Source organism: Pseudoliparis swirei, chromosome 6 (genome assembly GCF_029220125.1).
Source record: "Pseudoliparis swirei isolate HS2019 ecotype Mariana Trench chromosome 6, NWPU_hadal_v1, whole genome shotgun sequence".
Taxonomy (NCBI): domain Eukaryota; kingdom Metazoa; phylum Chordata; class Actinopteri; order Perciformes; family Liparidae; genus Pseudoliparis; species Pseudoliparis swirei.
Genome location: NC_079393.1, coordinates 19334135 through 19348930, shown reverse-complemented (window position 1 = coordinate 19348930; position 14796 = coordinate 19334135). Strand labels below are relative to the sequence as shown.

At 45.4% G+C, this 14796-nt stretch overlaps 1 protein-coding gene across 2 annotated transcripts; it reads left to right on the top strand.

Annotated features, from left to right (window-relative positions):
- The first annotated feature begins 1154 nt into the window (after positions 1-1154).
- On the top strand, positions 1155-14764 carry washc4 (WASH complex subunit 4). Of its 2 annotated transcripts, XR_008831993.1 has the most exons (34): positions 1164-1267; positions 1880-2019; positions 2123-2176; positions 2267-2332; positions 2807-2852; positions 2967-3034; positions 3109-3191; positions 3384-3426; positions 3818-3921; positions 4842-4962; positions 5348-5471; positions 5555-5682; positions 5783-5943; positions 6027-6153; positions 6419-6544; positions 6635-6742; positions 6820-6966; positions 7051-7130; positions 8746-8851; positions 9117-9233; positions 9407-9575; positions 9739-9893; positions 9999-10073; positions 10458-10562; positions 10672-10806; positions 11055-11163; positions 11256-11322; positions 11489-11575; positions 12092-12239; positions 12408-12504; positions 12630-12826; positions 13428-13527; positions 13809-13942; positions 14091-14764. XR_008831993.1 is itself a non-coding variant. In XM_056416153.1 (33 exons), exons 1-33 carry the CDS (start codon positions 1207-1209, stop codon positions 13877-13879), a joined length of 3525 nt encoding a protein of 1174 aa, XP_056272128.1. In that variant the 5' UTR covers positions 1155-1206; the 3' UTR covers positions 13880-14764. The 2 variants fall into 2 exon arrangements, 1 of the variants encoding a protein (XP_056272128.1); XM_056416153.1 differs by having other exon boundaries at positions 1155-1267; positions 13809-14764.
- The last annotated feature ends 32 nt before the right edge of the window (positions 14765-14796 follow it).

The window sequence follows — 14796 nt, the reverse complement described above, 5'->3', positions numbered from 1 at the left end:
AGTTAAGAAACAGAAACTTTGAAATACATTTATTTATTATGTTAATTATTCATTGTGTGGAGATATTTTATATATCCTGTATACATGTTAAGATTGATAACATTGTATGTAATGTTGTAACAGTTTATGAGAGATTTCAACACAATATATAACTATATATATCCAGCTTTCTTGGAGAATTACACACACTGATATTCACAGATGAACTAGAATGTGTCCACTCACACATTAGAGTTGAACAGGTGTAGCTCTTCTCCACATATGATCCATGTCTCGCATGCATGTTCTGACCATCTCCATATATGGACTTATGTCTAGTATGCCTCTGCTCAGAATCTCTCCCTGAAATGTAAACTTAGGTTCAAAGTTTAAGCTTGTTAACATCCATAAATGGACATAAAGATGACACCCATGTGTGTCTCACCCCCACTTCTACGTGGCGGGTTAGGGTATAAAGGTCTTATGGTTTCTTCAGAGAGTTGAAGAAATTCTGCAATCCAGTAGACTGTGCCTTTCCTCCCATGATTCATCTTCAATAAAGAATTCTGATAAATTGACCTTCTACTCCAACCTCAGCAGTGACCAGTCTTCCACAGGAGTCAGGTATTTTCTACTCATCAAACCCTCTCTACAAGGAGTCCTGTACTTCTATAGATCTACAGATACACAAACATACACTATAATGTTTAGTGCGTGTATATTCAAGTACAGTGTCAGTATAAGACAGACAGCAGGATACACACACACACAGACACACACACACACAAACACACACGCACACACACGTCCTCACCACCTCTATAATGTTTAGTGCGTGTATATTCAAGTACAGTGTCAGTAGCATAAGACAGACAGCAGAATACACACACAGACACACGCACACACATACACACGCACACACTTGGCAGATATTTGGTAGAGCAGTCCAATGCTACACTCTGACCAAACTATATTATAGTGTAGCTGTTATGGATGTTGTTGCATCACATATTTTGATCATTTAATTTATATTTTCCATCCATCTATCCATCTATTTATCTTTCCATCTATGTATCTATCCAGGAAGCCAGCAAGCAAGCCACCTATCTAAAAGAAACTCCATTTCCCAGGAGCACTAGCGATCACTCACAAAATCATGAGACCCGTCATGGGACCGTGTAAACCCACTCTTTAACAGCAGTGTTTTGGCTCACATATGCTGGCGGTATGGCGGTAGAAACCATCGCACCGGACTGGGAGTTTGACCGTTTTGACGACGGTTCCCAAAGTAAGTACCGGCCCGACCTGACGGGAACCATAGCGACGTGTAACCGACGTTAGCACCCGTTGCTACACAGCTAGCGGGCTGCGTCCTCCACAGGCGCCGTCTATTTGCTGGCACGGAACACACCTGACTGTTTTTTTGCAAACAAAAGCTTCTCACATGGACACATTTAACATTATTTCACTTCATGTTCTTCCACTGAAGGCAGCCCAGTTGTAACGTAAAGGACACTTTCGTGAAGTGAAGCGACAGCAAAGTTAGCTGACGCCATCGGTCACGTCGCTACAGCTGATCAGTTTGACAGCCTGTTGACCCTTGGGTCATTTAGACAGGAGATCATAGAAAAACAAATGTTTTAAAAAGCACACACAGTGGACTGTAACTCCAAATTCCTTTCATGAAAGCAAATACAATGGACATTGGTAGCGTGTGTCAGGTGTCCTGTAGTGAATAAGCCCATGCACCCAGCAAAGGGGGTTGAATGTTGTTGTCTATTCTATAAATGATAAACAGTACGGCCATGTGTTGTTCAGGTGTTAGTAAAACAGAATTCAGGAGCCAGTCTTCATCTGCAGCCCGGCTGAAGTGTCCTCGATCAAACCCTCTGTTCTGCAGAAATACACACGGAGGTTCAACTGAAGAACTACAGCAGGTTTCTGGAGGAGTACACCTCTCAGCTGAGGGGCATCGAGGAGGCTCTGGATGACTCCATCGGAGATGTGTGGGACTTCACTCTGGACCCCATCGCCCTGAAGGTAAAACCTCAAACACTAGTGGCTAACCTGAAAAGACCGGCATCGTTTTTACACAATATACACTTGTGCAACTTCCTTCCCATTACTTTCGACTCTCTTTCAGCTTCTCCCATACGAGCAGTCATCCTTATTGGAGTTGATTAAAACAGACAACAAGGTAGGCTCGTTAAAGATGAATAGAATATGTCTCATATCCTGTTTTTTCCATTTTTTCATAACTACTTGTTTTTTATTGTGTTGTGTGCAGGTTCTGAACAAAGTGATCACAGTTTATGCTGCTCTATGTAGTGAAGTGAAGAAGCTTAAGTACGAGGTAAGCATGTGTTAGCACTCTGTGCTGTTGTAATGGTTCTGTTTGTGTATTTAATCATACCTTTCTACTCTTGCTTAAAGGTGCTTTGTGGGATTTGAAGGAGGATAATGTTGTTGTTGTTGTTGTTGTTTATCATTGAGGTTTAACGAATGTGATGAATGCATTTCTTTCCAAACGCTATTTTAAACAGTATTTTAGATCCAGCATTGTTTACTTCCATGTTTACTAGCTTGCAGTCCTCTTCTTCTGCCTCAGTTGGCACGGTGCTGCATATCTTGGCGTGTTCACGCTACTCGTCGATGAGTGTGACACCATCGGTAGGACTGTGTGTCAAGTTGAACAGAATAGAAACTCACAGCGACATATCTCCTCTCGGTCCAAGCGAATCTCTCCATTGTCGAGAGAGGTTGATCTTGTTTGTGCTGTGAGCTGAAAATTCAGATTCTAAAGGCTCGATGTTATGTTCTCCTGCAGGCAGAAACCAAGTTCTACAATGGCTTATTGTTCTATGGAGAAGGAGGTAATCTGTCAGATATTACGACTCGCCCTCATGCTTGGACTGCCCTTAGTGGTGTATGGTATTTCTCGATTCAATGATGAGAAATAAAGACATAAATGTGCGTTTGTGTTGCAGTGTCGGACACCAGCGTGGTTGAAGGGGAGTCCCAGATTCAAATGGGCAGATTTATCTCGTTCCTTCAGGTAGGCAATGAATACTTTCTGTGGAAACAAACTGCATTTTGTTGAAATCCCGATAACATCTTCTGTCTTTGCAGGAACTGTCCTGTTTTGTGTCGAGATGTTATGAAGTGGTGGTCAACATTGTTCATCAGCTGGCTGCCCTCTACAACAGCAACAAGTAATGTTGCACAGTGATTGCACTGTTCTACTTGGCTTGGCTCAAATGCCTCGTTATCAGAAGAGCCGTTGTGCTCTTTATGCAGACTAAACTACTCACAGACTGCATTTCGAGTTTAAGTACTTATTGCATGTTTGTCTCTCTTACAACGTAGAAAAAAAGTCTAAAAGCATTTCTCCTCTCATCTCTCAGGGGTACAACAAAAATCATTGAGTCATCAGGTGTCCATTTCCAGGTGGGTTTTAAGATTCGTGTGAATTTAACCCTTGTGTTGCCTTCGGGTCAATTTGACCCGATTCAATGTTTAACCCTCCTGTTACCTTTATATTTACTAACATATTTTACCCTTGAGGTCAATATGACCCCAGCTATTAAAATCTCCAGGAAATTATTAGAATTAATATTGTTTTCCAAGTTTAAGTGTGAGGTACTTTATGTTTGTTTGTTGACTCCCGAAAGAACACCGACATTAAACATTGAATCGGGTCAAATTGACCCGAAGGCGACAGGAGGGTTAAATATTGAATCGGGTCAAAATGACCCGAAGGCAACACAAGGGTTAAGTCGGGTCTTGAATCTCTTTTTTAAAAATATTTCTTCCTGTGTGTTTTGTGTTCTCTCTGCAGACGGTGTACGAACACCTCGGGGAGTTGTTAGCGGTTCTGCTCACACTGGATGAAATAATGGAAAATCAAGGCACACTAAAAGATCACTGGAAGATGTATAAAAGGTAAACGCACACACACACACACACACACACACACACCCAACCAACCAACCAGTGAGATGGCTATGTGGTGGACTTATTTGTAACTCATTCACAAGCTTTGGATGAGTTGTTTAAAATAATGAGATCCAACCTTCAACCTGAAAGCTTCTGAGTATCTATTCCTGCGCAGGAAGGAACAATGCACGTTGGTTTTGGGCTCAGTTCTAAACCTTTCCTTCCAAAGGGTTAGATAGCACACAAACATGCACAGACAGTGAGTATGAAAGGGAGGGGTGAAAGATGCATCAGAGGTTATATGGTTTGCTATATTTTATTGTCAAAATTGTGGAGGCTACTAGTGTCTGGGTCCCAGCGGCAGATTCACAAGCCGAAGGACACAGGTGACGGCAGACAGATAAGAAAGCAGCTTGATAGGGGAGGTCATTCTCAAGTGTTGGAGAACAGGGGCCACAAAAAGATCATTGCCAGCAGAAGCAAAATATACAACATATAATATGATATGATATTCAAACCTGCAACAATTATAACGTGCAGTACTCTTTTCATTTCAGCTAAATTCCAGAAATTAAATTAGTTGGTTACTGAAGACAACATTCGTCTGATAGAATTTTAAATGATCTGTATGACCACGAAGGACATGTCTGAATGGTTTATAAAGGTGGATTAAAACCATCAACAACCAAGAAATACTGTCAACTTGTTTGTGACCAGAAAAATCCTACAAAATAGTTTCTAACTGAAATAAAGTATTTCTACGTAAATGTGATATTTTGCATTAACCCTTTTACATTTTCTGCATTTATAACACATTTTATCAGTTCAAACCAGATATTCATTTATAATCTATTTCAACATGAATGCTTTAATATATTAATAATGCACAGTCGATGGTCTTCTGTAATTGCGTCCTCTAATTGTAGGTTGTTGAAATCTGTCCACCATAACCCGGGGAAGTTTTCCATTCCTGAAGAGAAGCTGAAACCGTTTGAGAAGCTCCTGCTCAAGCTTGAGGGACAGTTGCTGGATGGCATGATATTACAGGTGACTTCCCTTCGTGCAGGCCGTTATTATGCTGTAGAAATCATTTTCTGATGTGTTTCCATAGAAAGTCAGTTTAGTTTTGTGCCGATATGCAAACACAGATCACTGAGGTCATTTTAAGACTGAATGGTGTGAGCAGCATGATTGTGGTGGAAATTAATGTTCCGTTACCTCGTGAGAAATCAAAAGTACTTCAAGCACGTTCATCTTAGAACGCTTTATTACAGGATATGGTATAGAAAGTTTATAACGAGTTCAACCATGAGCCTCAGTACAAACACTAGTCATGAACATTCAGCTGAATGGGACGGAACATGCGGACTCTCTCGCAGGACATTCAGAAGTCTCTGCCACCCCTACAATGATATTTCCAACTGTGTGACAGGCCTGTGTGGAGCAGAGATTCGATGATCCCGGGAAAGGAGTAGCTGTCGCCAAAAACGGTGCCTTTGCCGAGGAGTTTGCCTTCAACATTCGCACCATATTCACCAGCGTCGAGTCCAAAATTGGTCAGTTTCTCTTCTCAGGATCGACTAGTTTGCTCTTTGCTGCAACCGCAAGTGATTTGTCGGTTTGTCCGTGTTGTTTTCAGGGGAACCGTCAGAGATTGACCAGAGGGATAAGTACGCCTGCGTCTGTGGTCTATTTGTGCTTCACTTCCACATCTTCAGGAGCGTCGACAAAAAGTTCTACAAGGCGCTGCTTGACATCTGTAAAAAGGTATCTCTTGTCGGTGACAGCCCTCCCTCAACTTCGTTTGATTTATTTTTGTTAATCATCTGAAACTGTCTGGGGGGTTTGTGTCTGCCTTCTCCTGCAGGTCCCAGCTATCACTCTGACTGCAAACATCATCTGGTTTCCAGACGCTTTCCTCCTCGCCAAGGTCCCGGCCGCAGCTAAACTGATGGATAAGAAGAGTCTCCAGACGATCAGAGCGCACAGAGACACATACCTCCAGCAGAGGGCACAGGCACTCACGAAGTCAGTGGGGCCAAAGATCAGTCTACTTCGTCTAACTCCACAATGTGTAGCATCTGACGGTTTCCGCTGTCTCTTCTCTTCAGGGATGTGCAGTCCTACTACGTGTTTGTGACTTCCTGGATGATGAAGATGGAGTCCATCTTGTCCACGGAGCATAAGGGTGACAAGCTGACAGAAGACTTGAACAGCAGGTGTAATGTGTTTGTACAGGTGAGGGTCGACAATGTTATCTCCTAACGAGGCTCAGTGGGACTACGGGGCAACACATGGGACGACAGACCAGCTCATCGCATGACATTCACATTTTTCCATTACGTCTGCAAACGGAAAAATACCTGTATTTGTCAGGAAGTTTTCTGGGAGAGTGTTTTCCTGATAAACTGACCACATGTGTTTATTTTAAAAGTGGTGTGCCTTTTTTTACAAGCATGTTTGTGAAAGGTCTTTACGAAGGTTCCCTCTGTGTTCCTCTCAGGGCATCCTGTATGCATACAGCATCAGCACCATCATCAAAACCACCATGAACATGTACATGTCGATGCAGCGGCCCATGACCAAGACCTCCGTCAAAGCTCTGTGTCGTCTCGTTGAACTGCTCAAGGTGTGTGTGTGTGTGTGTCTTCGTACTGTGTTACCAGTGCATTGTCTGTTTGAGAAACACTAATTGGGTCATGTGACGTGTCTCTTTCAGGCTGTGGAGCACATGTTTTATAGGCGCTCCATGGTCGTCGCGGACTCCGTTTGTCACATCACTCAGCAGCTGCAGTTACAGGCCCTCAACGCCATCGGCGTCGCCAAGGTAAACACACAAATGATACCAATGTTGAAATATTTCTATCCTTCTAATTAACTTCATTTAATGTGACACTCTTGCAGAAAAGGGTGATCTCAGACAAGAAGTATAGCGAGCAGAGGCTGGATGTGCTGTCGTCTCTGGTCCTGGTGGAAAATGCTCTGAGTGGGCCGAGCACGAAGGAGCGGCGCCTCGTGGTGTCCCTGGCCCTGTGCGTCGGCACGCAGCTGGTGCGTTGGGGGGAAGTTCGGTGGGATGAAACCACTTCTGTTTGCTTTCTCCGCTCGACATTGAAATCTCCCGCCGTCTCGTAGAAAACGTTCAAAGAAGAGGAGCTGCTTCCACTGCAGCTCGTGATGAAGAAGCTGGATCTGATCAGCGAGCTCAGCGAGAGGTGGGCTTTTTCCTTCCTTTTGATCACGCTGAACAAGATTTCCAAGTGCTAATTTGCGAGTCAGTGCATGACACGATGTGCCTTTGTTCCGTCTGCCAAGAGCTGGCGACGTGATTAACCCTCCAGGCAGCCGAGAAGAAGTGCAGAGATGCTGCCGCTGCTTCCCGGCCAGCTTTCGACATCTCGTGTGATAGGCAGCCAGCTGTTGCGCTGCGACGTCTCGTAGGCACAGAGCTTGCACACGAGTTTTGAAAACAGGCTAAATCATTAAGATGCTGACGTCTCAAGTGCACATTCATCACTTCGGCACGAGGCGGTCGTCGATAAGGTGTTGAACCAAAACATGTTTTGTAAACCGTGCCCGCACTTTTCTCACTGGGGGGGGGAAGAAGGCGACTCAGTTTATTTTATTTGTACTTTGGGGCGGCCGCTTTTAGGTTTAAGTTAGGAACGTGTCTTTACACGGGCCTAACGCAAATGCTCGGGCCTGATGAGTGGCGCACATCGACAGCGAAGGCAGGAGGAGGAGGAGGAGGAGGAGGAGGAGGAGGAGGAGGAGGAGGAGGAGGAGGAACTGGTTCTTAATCAAAGTTAGGAATATTCTAACCCAACTCACTCAAGTGTACACCGGCGTCTATTCATCTATAGCGCACCACAAAGCTCTGGATAGTTGTTGGTTTAAAACACTCAGGCGTTAATAACAATTTCTGACAAACCCTGCAAGGAGACTCGACCGTTATGAATCTCTCTCCCAGCCTGTAGGAGTCCGGCCAGGAGCCAGGGGCCCCCAGTAGAATTGCTCTCCTTGTACAAAACCAAGGTGTGTGGGTACGAAGTGTGTCGGCATCACTTTGTGTAGCCATGGGTACGTAGCTCAACTCGCCTCAGGGGCTGGACGGTGACGTCGTCACGGGGACCTCTCCGTCGGCAGGTGACATCTCGATGGCGGGAAGGACGAAGAAGGCTCAGGAAATGTTTTATTTGAATAGCTTTTAGAATAAGATTTCTACGGTTTCGGGAGGAGTTTAAGTTTTCCTTCGATAGAGACATTAAACACGGCTCTGGGGGGAATCGGGGTGGTCTTTGTGTTTCTCGAAGTTCATCTGGTACGGATCTCCACACTCCCTTGTGCTACACCGTGTGATTTATACCAATGGGGATAGCAATCCGTCTCGTTCCACAACTGACCCCTCGGGGAGTGGATGTCTGTGTTGCTGCCCCCTGAAGGACCCGTCACCTCTATACGTTAGCCGGTTGACAGCTACCTCCCCCACATTCTCATGTCTCCGTCTCTTTCCCAGTGCCGACCTCGACCTGGCCGAGTCCCTGAACTCTTCTTCCCCTTTAAAACAACCAACCCTTGGTTCGGTTCGAGATTAATGTCCAATTAAATGTGGGCTTTTATGGTACACCCCTTCATGCTGTTCCTCCCAGGATTCAGATTTAGAGAAATGTCTTCACATCCATCTATGAGCCTTCCAACAGTTTTATTGCCTCCGACTCTTGGCTGTTAATGTCGGATCAGAACTTTTTTGTTTCATGTTAGCAATTTGATGTTTCCTGTGACCTACTTTAAGAGTCTTCTGGCATGCGACTGTTTCCCTTTATTCCTCAGGGTCAAGCTGCAGTGTGACTGTAGTTTCCTCTACTGGCACCGCGCGGTGTTTCCCATCTACCTGGATGATGTCTACGACCACGCTGTGGACGCAGCAAGAATACACGTGAGCAGACTGGACTGATCACACTCTTTCTGTAACCCTGTTGGAGAGGATCACAACCTCAATTTAAGAGGAAACTAACATCGCTGAGTTAATTTTGGAAGTTTGGTTTTACTGCTTCTCGAGACACCTGGAAAACTGAATATCTTCTAATTTATACACGCGGCTGTCTATTTGTTTGAAGTTTTCTTTTTGAATGTGACCCGTTTCCCTATCTGCTCGTGTCTGATTGGATGCTCCGGTGCTCCGCCCACCTTGATGACATCAGTACATGTTTAGCGCACTGAGGGACTGCGTGCCCTCCATGTTGCACGCCAAACACATGGAGTCATGTGACCAGCTGCTGGAGAGCTACGACAAGGAGATCATGGACGTGTTCAACGAGGTGAGAGCCGATGACAAAGAGCCGCCACGTGTGAAATGAGGGTTGAAGTTAGAGACGGAAACAGAGCTGGTGTACAGTGAGTTGGGACATTTGACCAATCGAAGAGCTTTGCCGTCACATCCTTCGCCTCTCATGTGCATTTCGACGCCTTGTTCTCATTTGAACTCTCGTAGCACCTACTGGACAAGCTGTGTAAGGAGATCGAGAAGGACCTGCGTCTCTCCGTCCACACCCATCTGAAGCTGGACGACAGGAACCCTTTCAAAGTCGGCATGAAGGACCTGGCTCACTTCTTCTCCCTCAAACCCATCCGATTCTTCAACCGCTTCATCCTCATCAAAGGTGACCTCCAAGGTTTTATTGGTCTTTTCTAAGACCATCTAGCACGTATGTGTCCCATTTAGTGTAAAATGTAGTCTAACTTTGGCTCAAGTGTGCGTCCTCTGAGTGCTGACACATGCTGGAGGTTATAACTAAGAGGCTATTGTTCTTGTTTCTCGTGCAGCCTATGTGACCCACTACCTGGATAGAACCTTCTACAACCTGACCACTGTGGCTCTGCACGACTGGGCCACCTACAGCGAGATGAGGAACCTCGCCACGCAGCGCTACGGACTCACCATGACGGAGGCACACTTGCCCAGCCAGACCCTGGAGCAGGTCTGTGTGGCTGCACCGCACACGGCATGGTGGAGTTTTTGATCAAAGAAGTGAAGGTCATAGATGATTGGTTATAACTGGACCCCTGGTGTGTTTCCTCATCAGGGCCTGGACGTTCTGGAGATCATGAGGAACATTCACGTTTTTGTCTCGCGCTACCTTTATAACCTCAACAACCAGGTAAGACGTGTCGGCATGTTCGCCTTTTATCTCTTGGACCAGGGGTCGCCAACCTTTCCCATCCAAAGAGCCATGTGGCCCTCTGTTCCACCAAATAAAATGTGTTTGGAGCCAATAACATGTTGATAGGGGCACACCATGAATCCTGATGTCTGGGTATGCTCAGGAGTTTCACAAAATAGGAGCCTCCGAAAGGTTCTTGCCAGCCCAAGCACAACATCATTGTTTTTAACCTGCAACAAGTGCAGTGTCCTTTCTATTATTAGATGACTACGTTTCCATTTTAAAGCGCATATCTCTTGTTCCGTTTGTTCATAAGGGAGCCGCCCCGGTCTTAAACCAAGCGGTTGTTGTGCACCACAGACATGTTTGGCTCTCCGACAGATCTTCGTGGAGAAGGCCAGCAACAACAAGCACTTGAACACCATCAACATCCGTCACATCGCCAACTCCATCCGGACCCACGGCACCGGCATCATGAACACCACGGTGAGCTCGCCGACTGTGGTTCTAGTTCCGGTCCAGCTGTATTGTTCTCTCAGGTGTGGGTGTATCGAGGGTTTCTACCTGGTGCACATTTTCTCTCTTCTTCCCTCAGGTGAATTTCACCTACCAGTTCCTGCGGAAGAAGTTTTACATCTTCAGTCAATTCATGTACGACGAACACATCAAGTCCAGACTCATCAAGGACATCCGCTTCTTCAGAGAAACAAAGGACCAGTCCGATCAGAAGGTAGGACTTTCCTTTGACCACCACCAGTTACAGTTGTGATTTCCTTTAGTCGTGTGGTTGTGACGCCGGTTGAGCCCCAGCTGCTGAGAGCTGGAAACTTGCATCCAGTGGTTAAGATTAAATAAACTTAAGTTTTCATATTGACAGACTTCTTGGAACTTGTTAGCCGTCTAAAAAAAGATATCACTTGATATCACTTGGCACAGTAACGCGCTCCTGTTCATGTGTGGTCCATGTGCTTGTCTAAGTATCCGTTTGAGCGAGCGGAGAAGTTTAACCGCGGCATCAGGAAGCTCGGCATTTCTCCCGATGGTCAGAGCTACCTGGACCAGTTCAGACAGCTCATCAGCCAGATCGGTGAGGAAACACACACATGCGGATCTGACCGTAGAAATGTCACTGCATGTGTCGCCACATTTAAACCAACACCAATGTTCCCCTTTTTTTAGGTAACGCCATGGGCTACGTGCGTATGATTCGCTCCGGAGGTCTCCACTGCTGCAGCAGCGCCATCAGGTACAAGAGAGTAGTTCCACTGCTGGCTGTGAGGGTTTAATGAGTCTGAGAAAGTCTCCACAATGTCTGACTAACTGGATACGTCATTATTATTTTCTGTAAATATTAAGATAAATCCAATTAAAACGTTCTGTCATATCTCACTGGTCTGTTTCTGTGTCTTCAGGTTTGTCCCCGACCTGGAGGACATAGTCAACTTTGAGGAGCTGGTGAAAGAGGAGGGACTTTCAGAGGAGACCCAGAAAGCTGCGAGGTAGGTGTGCTTTATTTCTCCAAATTATAATTTAATTTGGCGGATGTGGGATTGGGGTTGATTTAAAATTAATTTCATTTAGTTTGTATAGCCCAAAATCACAAATTAGCCTCAGAGGGCTTTACACTCTGTACACACCCAACGTCCTCTGTCCCGGGACATCACATGAGGGAAAACTCCCAAAAACCCTTTAACGGGGAGAAAAAGGAAGAAACCTTGGGGAGAGCAACAGAGGAGGATCCGTGTCCCCGGATGGACAGAAGTAGAACAACAGATGTCAGGTGTCCAGAATGAGCAACATAACAGAAGTTATGCTTCAGCTCCAGTAAATGTAATCCTATAATTTAGTTTTACTTCATAATTCTCTCATGCACACAAACAACTATTTCCTCTGCGTCTCTGGATTTTAGTGCATTTCCATTTGTACTCCTGCAGAGGGCGCCACAGCTGCAGTATAAAGAAAGTAAACACGACCTTCTGTTTGCGCCGCCTCCCTAAACGTTGGGTCATTTCCAGTGTCCTAGATTCAGTGTTGCAGGATCTGACGAGTAACTCCGCCGAGGGCACGGAGTACTTCAAGATGCTGGTGGCGGTGTTCGCCGCCGAGTTCCGCAGCGCCAAGAACGTGCACCTGAGGAACTTCTACATGATCGTGCCCCCTCTGGTCAGCGGCCACGCCTTTTCATTTGTTCCCACGCTACCACCCGTCGCGCTCTTTTCTCGGTCCATTTGTTGTTGTTGTCTGCTCTCTACGCGGCGCGTCATTTTAATGTTCGTCATTAGTCTACGCGGCACTTTCGGTAATTGATGCGCAACTAATCTCCTCCCACAGACGGTGAATTTTGTGGAGCACTCCATCAGCTGCAAAGAGAAACTCAACAAGAAGAACAAAACTGGAGCTGCTTTCACAGACGATGGATTTGCTATGGGTGTGTGTGTGTGTCTGTGTGTGTGTGTGTGTGTGTGCGTGCGATACGACATCCACTCAATGCTCGACACTTGTGCTTCTTTTTTGGGGTTTCTGACTAACTTAACCCGTTGACCTCCGCTGCAGGTGTGGCGTACATTCTGAAGCTGCTGGACCAGTACCTTGAGTTTGACTCCCTGCACTGGTTCCAGGCCGTCAGAGACAAGTACAAGAGGGAGATGAATGCCGTGGTGAAGGAGCAGAGCGTGCAGACGGCCAGCCAGGACGAGAAGCTGCTGCAAACGATGAACCTCACTCAGAAGAGGCTGGACGGCTACCTTCAGGTACCATCCCTGTTGCATTGGATCTCCTTCAACCCCGCCTCTAGGTGGAGGAAGTGGAGTCAATAGGCGGCATTAATACGATGCCCAATCATCTCCCGTCTGTTCCTGTTGGACAGCAGACATGGAAGTGCAGACGAGGCTCACTGACTCTGAGCAGAAAGGAAACGTCACAACGTGAGGATTCTTAGGCAGGTTCTGACCTTTTAAGAAGAGTCTTCACAAAGCTCCTGATATCCTCTGGACGAGTGAGACAAATTAATCTAAATAATTAAGTATTGTGTTTTCAGATCCAGCTAAGTTATCAGCCAAAGAAGAAAAACAACAAACGTTGATGGACATGGCAGCAATCAGGAGCTAATGTTTTTTTAAGTACTTCATGAGCTTCGTGTCAGACGCTGCTTCTGCTCCAGCTGCCGGTCGTATTAATAAGCGGGCCCGACGACAAGAACCAGCTTCCTGATGCTTCCAGAGTCCCGCGGTGCTCCGTTCCCTTTCACCCCGAGCCGTGTCTTTGCCTCGCGTCTCTTCCTCCACGCCTGGCATCCTCTGATGAAAAGGAATCGGTTCGCTCTGACCTCTTTTGTCCTCCTCTCCCCTTCAGGAGTTTGAGCTGCTCCACTTCTCGTTGAGCAGCGCACGGATCTTCTTCAGAGCAGACAAGACCGCCGCCGAGGAGACTCAGGAGGAGAAGAAAGATAAAGGTTAGGCGCTGCTGCGATGATTAATGGAGTCTTTTAATTATGCAAATCCACTGGCACACCCAACCTGTTCTACAGAGATTGATGATGTCTTTATCCACTTTTAGATCTCAGAAATAACTCACTTGCCATTTATAGTATAGACAATATATTTATTTATTATTTCACATTTTATTGTTTTCCAGTAGAGCTTTTATACACCGATATTTACACCTATTTTCACTACGCGTCTGGTTGATAAGACAGATTCTGTCTCTTCTTCTGTCTCTGGTTCTCTTCATCAGATGCTGCTGTCGGAGGTCCTCTAGACGGCTCTACTCTCCCAGAACTGGCCCCAAAGTTACCCTCGCTGTGAAGACGGCCGATCAGTTCACAGCAGAGGACTGCACAATGTGGGAGAACGCGCCTCGCTAGAAGAGTGAGTGTGAAGAGGAGCTCGAAAGTGTGTGTGTGTGTGTGTGACCGACAGCTGAAGGATATGGTTCCTCTTTATGTCCTATGATAAAACTATCATCTTAAGAAGAGAATGTGTACTTAAAGTGTCTTTTTTTGTTTCCATTCTACAGAAACATTTCTTTTTCCACATCTAATAAATTCATTTCGAATTTGTAGCATTCACTCAATCGACTGCAATTTGAAATGTTGGGGTGGCTTAACGAGGTTAAAGAGAGTCGATGCTTTCCTCAGTCACGCTGCCTTTTAGGACTTTTAGTCTGGACGGATGTGTTTCATACAGCAGACGCCTCAGCTGCTGCTCTCCTGATCAGACATCGGAGTATTGATATCAATACTTTGCTACATAATTGTAATTACCATTTTCTTAATTCTGATTGTCCACAGCCTTCGATGGTTTTAAATGCCTCTGTACATTATGAGGACTATTGTATAATCTTCTCATGTTCATGTGCCATGTCTCCTGCTATTGTTTCATACATTGTATAAGGTATATGTGCCTTTCTAAACTGTTTCGACAACTTATTCTAGAAATAATGCATTTAAACACCAGATCTGTAAGTGTAGCTCAGTACAAAAGTGTCTTTATTTCTCTGCAGCACTGGAGATGTATGATTACATTGTTTCCCCCAGTTTTGTATATCAGCATATGGCACATGTGAAAATGAGACCAGGATTTGGTCCAAATGACATTCCATGAATTGACTTGCTGAAAGAGAAAGTTCTGTAAAGTCTTTGACGACTCATTAATCTTGCACTTTCAACTGAATTAAATCTTTCTCCATGAGGTGTGATGAAATCTTTCAGTGAAAATGAAGA